This window comes from Neopelma chrysocephalum, unplaced genomic scaffold (genome assembly GCF_003984885.1).
Source record: "Neopelma chrysocephalum unplaced genomic scaffold, ASM398488v2 Primary Assembly neopelma1_61b, whole genome shotgun sequence".
Lineage (NCBI taxonomy): Eukaryota > Metazoa > Chordata > Aves > Passeriformes > Pipridae > Neopelma > Neopelma chrysocephalum.
The window spans coordinates 7,030,232-7,046,442 of record NW_020897717.1 but is presented as its reverse complement, the minus strand read 5'-3'; the positions used below and the strand labels follow the sequence as shown (position 1 = coordinate 7,046,442).

Here is a 16,211-nt window from a genome sequence, read left to right as displayed (position 1 = left end):
AAACATTTTTTTTAAATTGCCTGAGTGCTTCAGCCATCCATAAATCATGTGATGTAACTGTGATTAATACAAGTGGCAATAATTACTGAATCTACTATGTTGCTTATAATATAACCTGAACCTTTTATCAAGAAAACTGTCAACTATGTAATATCTCAGTGAGTTACAGTCCATGCCCATTTCACAGGACAGTTTGGCAATACAGTACTGTCTTTTTGCTGGAAAGTTATGTTTTCTAAATACTGACTGAGCTTTGTCTTTTGGGCAAATCTAATGTTTTCCTAAGTCTCTCCTGGAAAAAAGTCAAAGCCTGAGTAAAAAATTTCTGGTGTATATGTATGTATATACACAAATATATATGTCTATATAGATAGAATAGTAAATCAATAGGTTTATGCCACCTGAAAATATAAGCTTTTCCAATTGTTCTGTTCTTATGGGAATCACGTAGTATCCACTCTCTGCAGTAGTACCAAAAAGTGAGAAAGAGTGCAATATTTCCACTCCATAAGCACCTTATTAATGACAAGATGTCTTGTAACGTGAAATATATTAATATCCTTGTAGAAAAACCCAGATTTGTATATTGCTACTGCACAATGGGTCATAATCGGGTATGAATTTGTCTTTCTGAGTGAAAAATGTATTTTAAGAGAGAAACAAAGATTGTTCACCAGTCTTTTCATCCTTTTTATTACTAAATGTGCTTACTTATTATTACATCTTCTTCCTTTCTTCCTTTTATTTTTCAAGTCTTTTGCCTTTTGTTTAGTTTTCCTGCTTATTATGTGACACCTTCTCATTAAGATTACACTAAAAACATCTCCTCTTATTAATTCTCACCTTACCTCCAGAAGTCATGAGCTACCTCCAAGTGCTTCTTAACTGTAAATGTAACATTATTTCATAATATTCCTCAATATGATCATTAAAGCTGCAGATATACCTATGAAAACTAAACTGAAAACACCTTAAGACTGAGAGTTTGTTTTTAGACTTATTTAATTTTCCTTAAATTCTCTTCCTTAGTCTGCTTCACCCTTCTTGATCATGCTTCAAATCTGATAATATTGTGTTAAGTTTGCAGGTGAAGGCAGCATGACCAGGGCTGAATCACTCGCAAGTCTGCACAGGGATATTTCATTCAATTATGAATACTCACAAAATAAATTATGCTGGCATTTCTGGAGACATCAGGGGGAGATGCACAGAGGTGGGATTTCACTGTTGGCTTCAGTGGAAGCATCACTGAAGCTGCTTGTCTTGGTAGGAATTAATTTCAACAGCATGGTAAAATGTGTATACTACCTTAAAAAGAGTGCTATCATCCCCACCATAGTAACGTAGCGAGAATTGCTCCTTCATCCAGATATGTGTGTCCTAGTAGGTAAAGAAGGAAGCATCTAGTAGGGAAAGAATACTGTATTTATGATTGATCTGTGTTTGCTAATTAAAAAAAAAAAACAACACAAACCCAAGTCTTTTTTTATGTACAGTAATGTATGTAACTTAATTTAGCTCCACCTTTGATATCAAACTGTCTAAGTACAGGAGCCCAGAGCTATGTGAGGGCTTTTGTAGCTGACAGCTTATTTACAGACCTCTAAAGAGACCCGCAATTTGCAGTGTACTTTGAGTACTGACTTCTGAAAGTGGACTTTGGGATTGCTCAGCCACTTCTGGGATTAGGCTCTGACTTGGCATATCCTGGCTTGTATTGCTTGTCATATTGCTAAGTACTAAATTAATTTGCAGAGCAAATCAAATTCTGATGTGGGAGTAGAGCCTGGGTGTTCTCCAGACTTCAGTGGTGACTGATCTATTTAAGCAAAGAAAAACAATTTTCTCCCTCTCTCATCACAAGGGTTTTTCAGCCATCAGAAGTCTGGAAGGCAAACAGATGAGGAAGGTAGAGGAAACTATTTTGGTGTGGGTTTTTTTCCCCTCTGCTAATTTACATGTCATCTGTGAAACCTGAATACTAGCCAAACCCCATCCCAACAATCTTATGCAGCAGACTTATTTTTGAAGACACAATCTCCTTCTGATGCAAAAGGATCATCACTCTTACTACCTTGTAATCGGTTTGTTTCTCATTAAAATAGTCCAAGAGTCTTCACCAGATAAATGTGGGGTTTTCTAAAGGTAAAGAAGCAAAAATATGTTTCTTATTTTGTTGTGACTCATGTTTCAGATTTATTTGGGATATAATCACCACAAAACTGCCTACTGGAATGCTCACCTAGACCCTCTTTCCCCTCATTTTCAGACATCCACTATCCTCATAAAATTCAAAGGGTGGATTGAACTGATAGGGAAGAGTTTCTCAAAAGCATTCTGACTAGAAAGCAGCATACACTAGAAGGGGTCAGGCTTCATTTAAGCAGATAATTTGTCAGAAACTGGAGCCAAATCTTACTTGTGGTGTGAGAGGGAGAAAAAGAGAAATCAAAACTCAGGTTAGAAAACTCAGATGAGCTGTGGCAGATGTGACCTCATATCTATATCATGTTTCAGAGCAGGATGCTATACTGTGTCTCAGTCAGACCATGTAAATATGCTAAGAGAAGCTGAAGAGGTATTTCTGTTCTGACAGTCCTCTTCAGGACTGCAGTGTAAGGGCTCTGATCTGTGGGGTTATGTCAATACTTAGGTGGTTCTATCAATAGGAAACAACCTAGATGCTGAGAGCAGAAACTCAGGGTAAAATACAGCACAATGAGAAGCGGGACTTTTAAAACCAAGTGGAATATGTGCCAATGCAAATGTGTTGCAGGCAGTAGATGAAAGGTTGATTTTAATTTCTCTGCATGGAACTGCACTGTTTTATATAGACTCAACATCAGAACATAAATTGTTAAGAAATCAAGTCAGCTACTTGAGATTATGTTTAAGTGGTGGACTGAAGTAGGTAAAGAGACAGAAGCCTAACTACTTTTGTGATCCTACGTTTAGCTGTTAGCATATCTCACTTTCCCCCAGAGCAGCCCACATGATGCAGTAAATAAAATCTGAAATTCTTTTACTATAGCTAGGCTTTGTTATGATTGTGGGGTTTGTCTGTCATTAAATTCCTGCAAAATATATGGTCCCCTTCTGTTTTCACTTACTTTATTTCTTTGGAAGCTATATGATGAACTTAAAAGTTCAGAAAGGGTTTTGTTCCACCCTCAGGTTTTACAAGTAAGGAAAAATGCAGTAAATACACCATGAACTCTGTAAGCTGTGTTAACACCGAAACTCTTCTTGTCATAAATGTTACTGTATGATGAAAAATTCAAGAGACAAAGAAAGGTATGTTGAGAACTGTTCTCTGAGAACTGCACCTGCTACCCCATAGCTGTGAGGGGTTGAGCACAAGAGGACACAGCCTCAAGTTGTGCCAGGGGAGGCTCAAGTTGGACATCTGTCAGAATTTCTTCATGGAAAGGGTTGTCAAGAATTGAAATGGGCTGCCCAGGGAGGTGGTGGAGTCACCATCCCTGGAGGTGTTCAGAAAAGATAGACATGGCACTTAGTGCCATGGTCTAGTTGACAAGGTGGTAATTGGTCAAAGGCTGGACTCGATGATCTTGGAGGTCTTTTCCAACATAATGATTCTGTTATTCTGTGATCATGTCAGGCTACCACAGAAGCTTTTGGTGGCCTCATCAAGTTGACTACACAAGAGTTGTAGTTACTAGTCCATGTAATCCAAAATTCTATTAACAAGTGAGGAATAATAATTCATTTGAAAACCTCACACCACTAGCGATATAGCAAAAAAAAAGAAAATTTTGTCTGTATGAGCTATATAGGTGCATTCTCACAGCAGTTTTTTCCCTGTGTCAACATAAAAGGCATTTCCCAAAGCCATTCAGCTTCATTTTGAACGAGTCCGATTTAGAGGCAGAGAATGTCCAACTAGATGTTTGCTGACTCTGTCTCTGTTCTGATGGAGAAGGGAGCAAAAGGGAACTTAACACGTACAAATAAGAAAAAGAATGAATATGACCTAGTGGTAAAGTCCAGCCAAAGACTCTGAATGGTTTACCTCTTGTAAGGTGCAGCTTGATTTGGCTCTTTATAAAACCTGTCCAATGGAAAACAATCTCAGGTATGAGACAGTACTTTTGCCCAGAAAGCTGGCAAAGAAGTAGCACACAGAAATTTAAGAAGGAAGTGAAGCAGTACAGAGAAAACTAAGAAGGAAGAAAAGAGAACAGTTACTCATTTAGGAAATGCCTGCTTGTTGAGAGGAGGAAAAATTTGTGCTAGACTAGCTGTCATTTTAGCCTAAATGACTGTTCAGAAGACAATTCCAAAAGGCTTTGAAGAAAGTCCAAATCAAGCCTCCATTTTTTCTCCTAATTAGCCAGTCAGAACTAATCTTCCTGCTACACCTGCATGTTAACAGCACCAGCAGAGAACAGCTCAGGAACAGGAGGATGCTCCTCAGCCCTTATCTCTGCATGTGAGCCCCTTGCTGCTATGAACTGCAGGCTAACAAGCACAAGTTGTGCCACAGGATGCACCATAAACTCTGGGATAACAGGCATAAGATATCAAGTGGACAGATAAAAACAATCCTAAATTCAACTTTCTCTCCAAAGCAACCCTTCTTTGCTATCAGAATACTACTACAAAATAGCATCAGCTAAATTGGCCTAAAAGATTTGTGGGGTTTCACATTCGTGATAGGCCTATTGACAATATGCCTGTATAATCCGTCTTCAAATTATCACACAGAACTATAAATGACCTTTTTCTGTCAAAATAATGAGCTGAACGTGGTTCTGAATGGTGTTTTTTTAAAAATCCAAAGTCTAATTTAGGAGTATGTCCTTTTACTAGGATACTCTCTACCTCACAATTCTTCTCTAATGAGAAACACGGTTCTAAATTAGATCACAGGAAGGTGCAAATGTGTCTGATAAAAACCTATGGTAAAATGCAAAGAATGAATATAATGTACCTCCATAAAAGTGAACAAAATTGGCTCATATGTTAAACTGCTATGTAACTGATAATGTTTCTGATGCGTGTATTGCCAATTTTCCTATGTAATAAGAATTTTATGTTTCCATTTTTGCTTGCTGAGTAATTGTGAAAAGTTTTCTATGTAAATGAGGATGTATTGATACTTAAAAAAATATTGTTTCCAGTTGGATTAGCAATAATATATCAGTATGCAACAGTATAATAAAAATTATGCCTTTATAGATATGGCTAAATTTTCATATTGTTGTAAAGTCATATAAAGAGTTTATTAAAGGTAGGCCAAGTTATTTTCAAACAGAGGAACATCTTGCAACATAAAAAAAATGAGGTAAGTTAAATTAATCTAACTTCCTTTTTAAGGGAAGGGGAGGAGGAGATAAAGTAGAAAAAAAAATAAAACAGCACAGGAACGGGTGGGGAACCAAGGATAATTTAATATGAACTGGAAGGTGCAGGGAGAGACAAAACTGTAAATAAAAGGACAAAAAAATAAAGTTTAATATTGTAGTACAAACTGTTGCACCAGCTAAACTTCAGCTCATTTTTGCGTATTCCTCTCTTAGTGTATAGCTCTAATTTATTATTCCGAGCAAGAAAATAAATTAATTGTATGAAACCAAAACGGTTAAGTTACAAGAAAAAAAAAATTTGATATCATTAACCTTCACATGGTACCTTCACATACGTTCATTTTATACTTTTCCAAACCTTGGTAACAAATTTCACTGATTCTTTTTTAATCCAACATATAACACTTAACAATATACAGTAACAGCAGGATACAGATTAGATATTCTCCTTGGTGCTTTCTTAGCAGTCATGCTACAGCTGTGATGCTCCTTTCCCAGGGATGCAATTCTGTTGACGAAGCCAGATTTTTTTTCCCCAGCTAAGTATCTCTGTAATTTCCTTGTAAATATAGGATGGATACATGGACTGCCCTGAGACCTGGCTTGCTTCCTCACCAGCCCAAGCAACCTGACAGCATGATCCTGGGTGTTGCCAGAGCTCCCCCTCCCCAGCCCATGAGAAGGGACATAATGGAGCGTGTTGGGTGACCTGGTATGTGACAGACATGCCTGTGCCCACAGCCACATGTGGGCTGTGGGACCGTGGTGGCAATCCAAAGCAGCCAGTAGTCAGACAGTGGGAACTTGGCACCTGATCTTTTAGAGCCTTATGGTTATAATGACTACAAACACCTGCACAGCACAATTATAACAGAAAATTAATGAAAGCTGTTGTGAAATGCTTGGGGGCTGTTTTTTGGAGAAATGATTCAATGATAAGAAAACTAATTTTTCTTTCTGTTTTTAAGGATTTTTTTAATTTGACCTACTTTTACCTTAAACTATGTAGATGCATAGGTAGGATGTAGGTTTGGGTTTCCAAAGGTACTTAAAGTTAGGTGGCCAAATTTTACTGGAATTACATGAAAATAATTTTTTCTGCCAGGAAGCAAGGGAAGTTGTTCTCCATCATGACATCCTTACTGCTTGGCCTCTAGTGACTGTTTTCCCTTAGGTTCTTTCAGAGCCAATTGTGGATTCAGAGAAGTCCTCAGGCCAAACAGACAATTCCAAAAAAAAGGCAGTAAACAGGGTAGGTGTAAATTGTTACAACTTTGATAGGATTCTACTCTTTTTTTCCTGTATTCTGCACTTGGCACAATGGCTACTCCCAATTCAAAGCAGAGGGATGGCTTAGTCTTGATACAGAAGATGTGCAGCAAAGGAGACTGATTTGAAAAATATTTAAAGGCTCTAACTTTCCAAGCCTGAATGAATGCTAAAATGCTGATAATTTTCATGAAGTCCATGAAAAATGTAATTTCTAGTGAATTAAAATATTTAATTTTGATTTTTGAATGTCAAACTTACTTTTGAAATATAGATCGATCTTCTGCAACAAAATATCACTTTAAAAATATCAATATCTTTCCAAAGTTTTGTTCCAAAATGTTGACGTGAAACATTTTGATGTGTCAGAATACTTTCTCTAATTTCCTGTTGGAAATGAATTATAGCAAAACAGATCTGATCTCATGTGCTTGTTTCAAAGGAAATGCACAGATGGTGTATGGTTCTGGTGAATGATTCTGTTGAAGCCTATGAATAGATCTAATAAATACAACATCACTGAGTCTGGCATTGCTAACTTGTAGCTGTACCTTCAAAAGTAGCTGCATTTTAGTCATTACAGATCAATTAAATCAGAAGAATATAAACAACCTCTATGTTACCTCTTCTCCTTCTTCAATATGATAATCCTTCCTTTCATTTGGCCCTCCAACAAACATCACATTTAATTGATAGCGATGCCTAGAAAAGAAAGTGACATTTTAAAGCTACCTCTATTCATGATGTCATTTATTTAACTTATTTTTAAAAATTCTACTATGACAGTGAGTCAAGGAAACAATGTTGAGTGAAAAGCAACATCCAGATGAGAATTCAAAAGAGCTTGGATGCATCTCTCTGCTCTGTCACTGTCCTGTTGGGTGATCTGAGGTCAACTACCTCCCTGCTGGTGTTTCAGTGCCACCAGATATGAAAAGAGGACAACAACAGCTACCAACTGTAGAAAGGACTTTGAAATGTAAAGGAAAAGAATACTACCTAAGAGACAGGAAAGAAGAAAATGGATCTTTACCTTGAGCTGATTATGTAAAGATAAAACTCTTTTAAAAGTTAATAAAGTAAAAACACATTTTTCCCCCATATTGGTAGAATTACCAGAGATACTGATGGTCACAATTATCAGCTAATTTCTCTTCTATTTATACTGATTTTGCTAACCTGGAACAATGTTACAATAGTTTCATTGGCTAATTCAGAAAAGGAGATTCCAGACCCTTTCTTAACTCTACCTCTTTAAGAGCCCCAGTGGGCCCTTCTCTCAGCTGTCACAAAGAATAGCTATCACCCCAATTACCTATCAGACCATTTACACTAATAAAGAGGTAAGGTAACAGGTTTTCCTTTGCTAAAAAAACCTCTAAATCAGGACTGTTAGCTGGGATTCAAAATTTGTTCTTATGTTTCATTATGGTAAGTATAATATTCTGAATTCAGAAGAAGAGCTTTAGAAATACCTGTAAAAATCAACTATGTCAAGGGTTTTGATTTTGCACTAACTGCTCTTTGTTGAGGTTAAAAAGCATTTAAACTTGTAAGATTAGTACAAATAATTAAAATACAACATAAGAGCTGCAATTTAATTTCATATATCCTTTTCTTGATTTTGGTAAAACTCTAAACAGGCGGTGCTTCAGGAATTGAGTTTTTTTTCTGAAAACCCAAATAAGTATTCAAAACTTTTGATTTTCTCAAGTGTATGGAACATAATAAAAGCTTGAAAACCATAATAACTTTAGACACTCAACTTTAGACACACTACTGATTTGCTGTGAGACCTAGTTTTTAACTTTTAATTCTTTCTTAAAACATAGGATTTTAAGTTACTTAAATGTTTTGAGGTAGTTGCCTTCCAGCGAGGCAGTAGGTGGCAGTGAGAAGGTTGCCTTGCAAATCTTTACTCAGCACATAAAGGATGAAGCTTTTAAAAAAACATTGGAAATCTATTAATTGCTTATTGGAAAATTGCCCAAAACTTTTTGGAAAATCCTGAAAACAATTAGGTAGCACCAGAGGCAGGTGATGAGAGACTCGGAATCCATGCAGTAGATGGATTTTCTCTCCACCTACATAGGCTAACGTTATATTAGAAAAATGGATTTTTTATCACAAAAAATGTTTCTTGTTTCACTGTGGCTTCTTGCAGTGTTTCTGGGGAAGACCATTGATAGATGTCACATTCCAAAGCTACTTAAGGCTTACACAGAACTTCTGGTAGGTGGTACAGTGCAGTAATAACAAAAAAGGTTCAACCTACTGATAAAGAAAGAAATTAAAAGTACTAAAATTTTACCATTGTCATTGGTAAGCTTTAGAAATGGATATGCTTCACAAAATCCTTCTAATCCATTTTGAAAATGAAAGGAATGAAAACACTCATAATAAGAAGATAATTTCCTCATTCTCTCCAATTGTGAAACTATTGCAGTGATTCAAGTTTCACAATTTTTCAGTTCAACATACATCTGTAGTCTCAACACAGACATGGCAGTAGGGATGTGCCCTGTACCTTTTCTTTGCCTTGCAACCATTGCTTTGAAAAGTAACCCTTGCACCTGTGAATGGAAATTTTAATATCATGGCTACAGAATTGCCCATTCAGCTTTTCATTAAAGATAGCACTTCAGGGTAGGGCAAGAGGTATATTCTTTGATGATTAAAATTATAAAGCAAGATTATTATTTTAATTAGAATTAAGAAAAATGCTTTTTAATTTCTTTATAAAACCTGAGTCTATATTACTCTTTAAAGAGGATACTTTCTAACAAAGCCTCCTGTATACAGAGTTTTAGACAAAAGATGTCCTCAGCTTCACTGGCAGAAGCTAATGTTTTGACTAGAAGGTGCAATACATTGGACAATTTACACTGGAATTTATGCACAAGCTTTGACACTGAGAATATGCATAGTGTACAACTGCGTAATACCCAAACTTTTTCTCCTATATTAGCTGTCTCATTCAGAATATGGTCCACAGCTTTTAAACTGCCTCTTCAGCCTCTCCTCCCCTCCTGACAGCGCTGGAAATGCCTTGGAAACTTGCTCCTCCAGGGCCCTTACTGTTCCTTTCTCCTTGTTTTCAGCGATATATATCAATGGTTTTGATTGCTCCTGCAGCTTTGGCTCCTCTGTGATGTTGGAATGATTCTCAGCAGCTCAATCAGGTTATAATTTAGTAGCACTAATCTGTTAGCTATATCTTATTGTTTGTGGATGTGATGCCATCTCCTCTGATTTCTAGTTTACTGTCGCAGAGCCTGACACAAATTCTCTTAACTCAGTCTCACTGCCTACGAGACACTTCGAGTTGAGGCAAGTATCTCATATTCAAGTTGATCTTTGCAGCTTCTGCTGAGTCGCTACAAAACAGATTTCAGCCACTATCAGTTCTTCAAAACAGCATTCTGACTGCAGTCTGATGAGGAACTACAGTTCCTTAATAATCTTTACCATGTTATGTATTTTTGCCGCTTCCTCTTATAGCTAGAAATATTTATATATCTAATAACTTAGTAAAAGAAATCTTCATTTACTTACATAAGCTTATTGCAAACAGGTGGCAAAAAGGCAGTTTTGTTTTCTTCTATCCATTTGTTCATGTTCACAAGAAGCTCCATGGTCCACCAGCTATGAAACTTTTGACTGAGAGAGTTTGCAGAATGCTCTTCCTGTGAGCAAACAGCACGTGATTCCACCCCTAGTGCTTAGGGGTTGGCTGGCAGTAGAGGTGTCTTCAGGCTTCAGTGTCAAAGGGGACAGGTCCATCAGCCAAAGGTTATTTTGTAGAGTACTAATGCTCCAGCAGCTTAGCTAATAATTGACTAGTGTTTCTAAAATACATATTTTCATTGGAGACTGTTTTTTGCCCACAGGAGGTTTCTTGATTCTCTTTACTGCATCAACCGGGGTGTGTATGTTACCTGTCTACAAAAATTGCCTTGTTATACAGAGTGAGAAAACTGTGCAAAGCTTGGACCTCCCTGGGATCTTCTGCCAAATAACCAAAGTACAGATGTCTCCTGCATTTTTAAGACCAAAGGCAGCTGTCCATAAATGCTCATTTTAATTTGATCACTCTTTGCCAATGTTGTAGCAGGGCTTGTTGGAGAGCTGAACCTGGTTCTGTGATGCCCTTTGGGAAAGTGCAGCATATTGCCATCAAATTGTCAGACAAACAAGAAACTGAGAAGTAGTGGGCATCCCATATCTGTATTAGTCTTTATTCCCTCACTAGTTTCTGTTCAACACCTACACAGTTGCTGCAGGACTGCTGACTGTGTTCCCCACCACCCCCAATTTTTTAATAAGCAAATGTATAAACATTTTTTTCAAACTCCAAATATGTGAAATGGGTGCTAAACAAAAACCCCAAGACATTACAATATTTTAGCACTTTGGTCTTGACATAGCTTAGTCTTCTGCTTATATCTACACTGTGCTTAGTGGGTGAATGTGTCTGGGTATATGGTTGTAATACGACTTGGTTAAAAGTGACTGGTGTATCCTCCGTGGTTTGCACATATGGGCAGTGCAGCTATGGGACTGAAGAGTCAGCATGCTGAACAGCACAAATTTGGGAGTTCTTTACCTTACACCATTGTAATTTTACAATGGAAAAAAGCAATGAAGTATGAATTTGAATTAATACTAGGCACTTATTCAAGTATGTGATTCTCTTTTACCTTCATCTCTACCACTTCTTTGCAGGTTAGTTTAAACTCATCTTGTAATTGGTAAAAAAAAAATATATTAATTTTAGGATAAAAAGATCCACATGTAGATTACAGTTCAGCTGTATTAGTACAATCACAACGGAACTGGCAATAATTTCCTCTGAAATAAGCCCAAAGTAATTATTATTTCATTCAATTATAAAACACCACCACCACATTATTTAACACAAGAAATGTCTACCAACAGAATGGCTGCGGTGAGACACCAGCACACAATAAACTCATTAGGCCTGTTTCTGGACTTACAGACAGGTACATTTTGATATTTTTTGTTCTGTAGGCTGCTGGCAAATTATTTAGCTGTGACTGAAGGAGAGTTTATATTTCAAATGCACTTTCACTTAAGGGATTATGACCCAGCCTCACGGGACTGGAGAACTGAAGACACTCTATTTTAACGATCACGGTTTTGTAAGGTTTTACCTCATCATTAGTAACAGGTATCGCAGAGCAGGACTCCATTTGTTGGGCATGAAAGCCAAGGTACTGTACAAAGTCACAATACGAAAAACTACAGATCCTGGAATTGATTGAGCTAATCCTTTATCACCACACTATTAATGTGCCAGTTTTAATGGCGGGCTATTGTCCACAACCCCTACTCTAATCCCTAGTCTCCACTTTTTTCCACCAGGCAGAATACAAGCTACTATTACATGCAGAGAAAACTTTCTCAGTCGCAGGCTGATAAATCCATTTTGTGGCTGGAGTGAGGTAGGAAAACCTAGACCTACTCAGGAAGGAAACAACATTCACTTACAAAATTCACCATTAGTATGATGCTGAGGCTATTATTACAGGGTAGCATTTTCTGCAACCTTCTGAAATCAATAGGTTTTGAAAAATACAGTTAATGGCCTCTTCATGCATGTAACAGTGGGGCTAAGAAATTACCTGCATGGCAGGAAAGTACTGGGACATGAAATGCTACTTCTGTGAAGTGTATGGGAGAGGCAAAGAAAAGAACCAGTGTTGCAGTCTCTGTGAGACCCAGGTAAATACATACACCTCATACATCTCATGAACTGACTGGAGCTTGGATTTTTCTTGCTAGTCTGCTTCACGATGATTCTTCACATCCATCAAAGCCTGTTTCAGCCGCTGGGGTTTCTGTTCTACCGTTTGGCTCAGATCCTTCCCTTTCAGTAGAGGTAAAGACTCTATTTGTCAGCTTTCACTGCCAGAGAATTGCAACAGTACTGAAGCACAAAACTGCTACATCAAAATAATCCATCTTTTGCATTGAGGGTGCAGGAAAGAAATGTTAAGTGAAAAAACCCTGAGTTTAGGACAACACCTACTTTATTTTTCTACTTTCCTCAACCACCAGACCTACTAGAGACTTAAATTTACAAGTTGGTGTCCAGCAAGCAGGATACATTAACAAAAAGCAAAAGCTAAATATTGTGTTTCTAGTTAGAAGGAGCATTAAGGCCAAGGTTCATTGGCCAGGATTTTTATCTGTATTAAAGTGATATCTGGTCATATACTTTTTTTAACTATACTCCCTAATTTTTTTGTTGTTCACCTAAAGAAGGTGCTAAAGACCTAGAATTGTTTAGAGCCCCTGGGAACAGGAGAGGGAAATAGACCATAAAGCCAGTAAGTGTGGATACTGCCTCCTCCACTCAGCCCGTTCTACTCTTGAGCAAACAGCATTGTGAAAATTGGCTCTTAAACCTTGTTTTTTTTCACACTTAGTGCTAAGAAGTATTCAGAAAAATTTTCACCAGGGGAGGTTTGCATTTGCCAGCAATTTGAAGATAAAAATCCTTTCAGTATCATTTCAACTTGGCTGTTCTGTGCCTGTGCAATACCAAGACTGATTTATCTATGCTGGTGTTAAAAAAATGGAACTACAGTGAAGTGATAATCTGGAGGTCCTGCAAGCAGTAGGGAGCAAGTAACTTTCTTCACCATCAGGACAGCTTTAACTTCTGTTTTTTATCTTTTCTTTTTTTTTTTCCTTCTGTTAGTATTGCAAAGAAATGAAAAAGGAAGACATTTATATGACTAAATAATTAATTTCAACCAGTTGAATACACTTCCTATTTTTGGTCAATTCTGTGCTTTTTTTGTTTGATCTTTGAGAACAAACACTAATTAAGTACTTAAAAAATAAAATTATTTATATTAAAAATTCCTATATAGTTGCTGAAAAAAAATTCCAGTTCAATAACAAGTTTATTACTTGAACCCCTGTACAGTTATGTTCCCACAAAGAGATACGGCCAAATTTCACTGCTGTGTTCGTAAACATACTACCAAGGGCCTCAGTCTGTGGGGACAAATATAAAAAAACAAGTGATTCACATAGCACAACAGAATAATTAAAGATCCCACTAAAACTACTAGAATCTTCACCATTATCACTGTTACTTTTATGGGAAAGCTGATTAGTATACAACAAGCAATGATTATCATCTCTATAAATACTAAAATTAGAGTCTTTCTTGCCTAAGGTTAAATCTGCAATAAAGAGCTTCTCTGTATGTTCACAGCTTCAGCTTTGAGTCTTTCTGGCATTCTTGTATTTGCCAAAAAAGCCCTTGTTTGGATGAAATTATGTTCACAGCAATCTTTGTGTGGTATAGAACATTTTGTTAGTATAATAATGCACTGTTAAGGGCAATGAAGGCTGCAGTTTTCTGGTATGCCAACTAAATGCGATGATGGAAAATGTCTTTAAGAAATGAACTGTCAGTTTTCTCTTTTCTCCATGCCAGCCACCTTCATCAAGGGCCAGATATAGCAATTGCATGCTACTTCATCTGTCAGTGGTATATCCCACTGAAATATTACAAATATATTTTAAATGCCCACAGTAATACCAACAGCAGAACAACTTTCCTGACAAGTGAGATACAACTCCTCTCCATTCAAAGCAGTCTTAAAAAAGTGTCAGCTCATTTATGGATTGTGGAGGGGAGGAGTTAATGGAGTCACACAAAACTGCCAGTCTGCCAAAAGTAGCTGGGAGATCCATGAGATTTACTTAAACTGGCTGAGTGCCTGTCACCTGCTGCTGGGCCACCAATAGTTCATTTTTAGAGGCCACAGAAATCCAAGCCCTGTGTAGCACTTTCTACAACCATCCATCCTGTAATGAAATTCCCAGAGCTTGTTCCTTTGCCCTCTGTAAAGTCACTGCAGAAAGGAAAACACAATGTAGTGCTTAAGTCAGTAACACAACAGAGCAGTCTAGGGAAGTAAATATGGCAGCATTGTAAATGTTTCCACAAGTGGAAAAAGAAAAATGTGTCTGTCTCAACTGTGTTGGAGCATTGCTTGGATATAAGTATCTTCTGGTGCCAATTATGTTTACCTTCTTCTTGTCACATAAAGATAAAACAGATCTGACAGCAAAATAAATTCATATTAGATGTATACTTTAACAATAAACGTGTAGGACTGAATAAACACTTGTTTTGGAAGTGCCAGGCATCCCTGGTGCCGCACACAACACGCAGGCTGCAGAGCCCCGGGGCGCGCAAGCAGCGATGCTACACACATCGCCATTTAGTTCCCTGGCAGTAGCCGGATGTTTTTCTCAGCTGCCTGGGCCTCAGCACGACAGACGGTGCACGTTCTCCCCACGGCTGCAGATGAACGCGAGGCTGAACTGGGCTGACCCAGCGGCCAATGCCTTTTGCCCAAGGGCGTCCGGCGGCTCGGACTCGCACGACCCGGGGCAGCGGCCTGTCTGCATCGCCTCCGGAGCGCGGCACTGCGTGGGCCGCTCCAGCCTGCAGCAGCCCGGGGCTGGCAGGGGTCGGCCAGATCACTGCCGCTGCCCACACGACACCTGCTGCCGCCCGGGCCGCACCGCCCCCGCCGGAGGCGACCGCGCTCCCCGCCACGACCGCGCTCCCCGCCCCGCCCGGCGGCCCCGCCCGCGCGGCGCAGGGGGCCGGGCTATGCCCGCCGGCCCTGGGGCCGCCCTGTCCGCCCAGTGGGGAGCCCGGGGGCGGCGGGGCTGTTCCGGAGTTGCAGCTTGTCTCCTTCCTGTCGTGCTCGGGGGCGCTCGAGCGGCGCAGCGCCCGTCGGTCCCTGCTCAGCTTTCCCCGCCGCTGTACGGCCCCTAAGGACAGGAGCGCAGCCCGGGCAGGGCAGAGGGGTGGCCCAAGGCCGCCCCCCAGAACAGGGTACAAGCCCATGTGCGCCCTTCCCCCGCCGGGGCCGAGCGAGCCCTTGATAAAGCGTTCGGGAGGCGATGGTGTCAGGGCTCCAGTGGCGCAATCGGTTAGCGCGCGGTACTTATACAGCAGTACAAAGCCGAGCAATGCCGAGGTTGTGAGTTCGAGCCTCACCTGGAGCACACAGCTTTTTGGGAGGGAAAGCGGGCTTTTTTGGGACTTGGCGGCGCTCCTGAGGGAGGAAGACAAAAGCGAAGGGAAAAATTATGCAGCCGTGGCGGCAGCGTGGGCCCGCTGGAGAAGGGGCACTCAGCGCCCTGGAAAGTGGCTCGGGCTGGTCCCACCGCGAGCGACGGCGGGGGGCGCGCAGTGGCAGCTTGGGCACGGGTGTGTTTGGCTTCAGGGACACGGCCCCACTGAGGCTTGTGGGTTTGGCGTGTTCAGAGCAGCCTGTCAGGGCGCAGTAAAAAACGTGTTCCTGGTAAGAGCTGCTGGGGAGTGAGAACTCGCAGGAAATAGGGGTTATTTTATACCGTGTTGTTTAATACGGAGCGCAAGTAAACACTGACTGGTGCGATCACTACAGCTGAAGGGTGACAACACCTCCCTCTTTTGCCTCCTTTGTCGGTGACGGATCTTTTCTCATTACCTCAGTAATGCTTTACAAATGTGTGGGCAACAACAGGAAGGAAAATAATTAAAATAATTTCTGATTTCACCATATA

General features: G+C 39.6%; 1 protein-coding gene and 1 non-coding gene across 2 annotated transcripts in view; one reads left to right on the top strand and one right to left on the bottom strand.

Annotated features, from left to right (window-relative positions):
• The window catches only part of HAAO (3-hydroxyanthranilate 3,4-dioxygenase), a 32,575-nt gene extending 22,198 nt beyond the window's left edge, over nucleotides 1-10,377 (bottom strand). The window contains exons 1-2 of the mRNA XM_027681873.1: nucleotides 10,155-10,377; nucleotides 7,223-7,301 (exon numbers count right to left, since the gene is read on the bottom strand). Of these exons, the coding sequence (XP_027537674.1) occupies nucleotides 7,223-7,301; nucleotides 10,155-10,234 (159 nt within the window). The 5' untranslated portion in view covers nucleotides 10,235-10,377. The remainder of the gene's footprint in view (nucleotides 1-7,222; nucleotides 7,302-10,154) is intronic.
• A 5,197-nt stretch (nucleotides 10,378-15,574) lies between these two features.
• TRNAI-UAU lies at nucleotides 15,575-15,668 on the top strand. Its single transcript has 2 exons — nucleotides 15,575-15,612; nucleotides 15,633-15,668. It is a non-coding gene; the product is annotated as a tRNA-Ile (tRNA).
• Nucleotides 15,669-16,211: the final 543 nt, after the last annotated feature.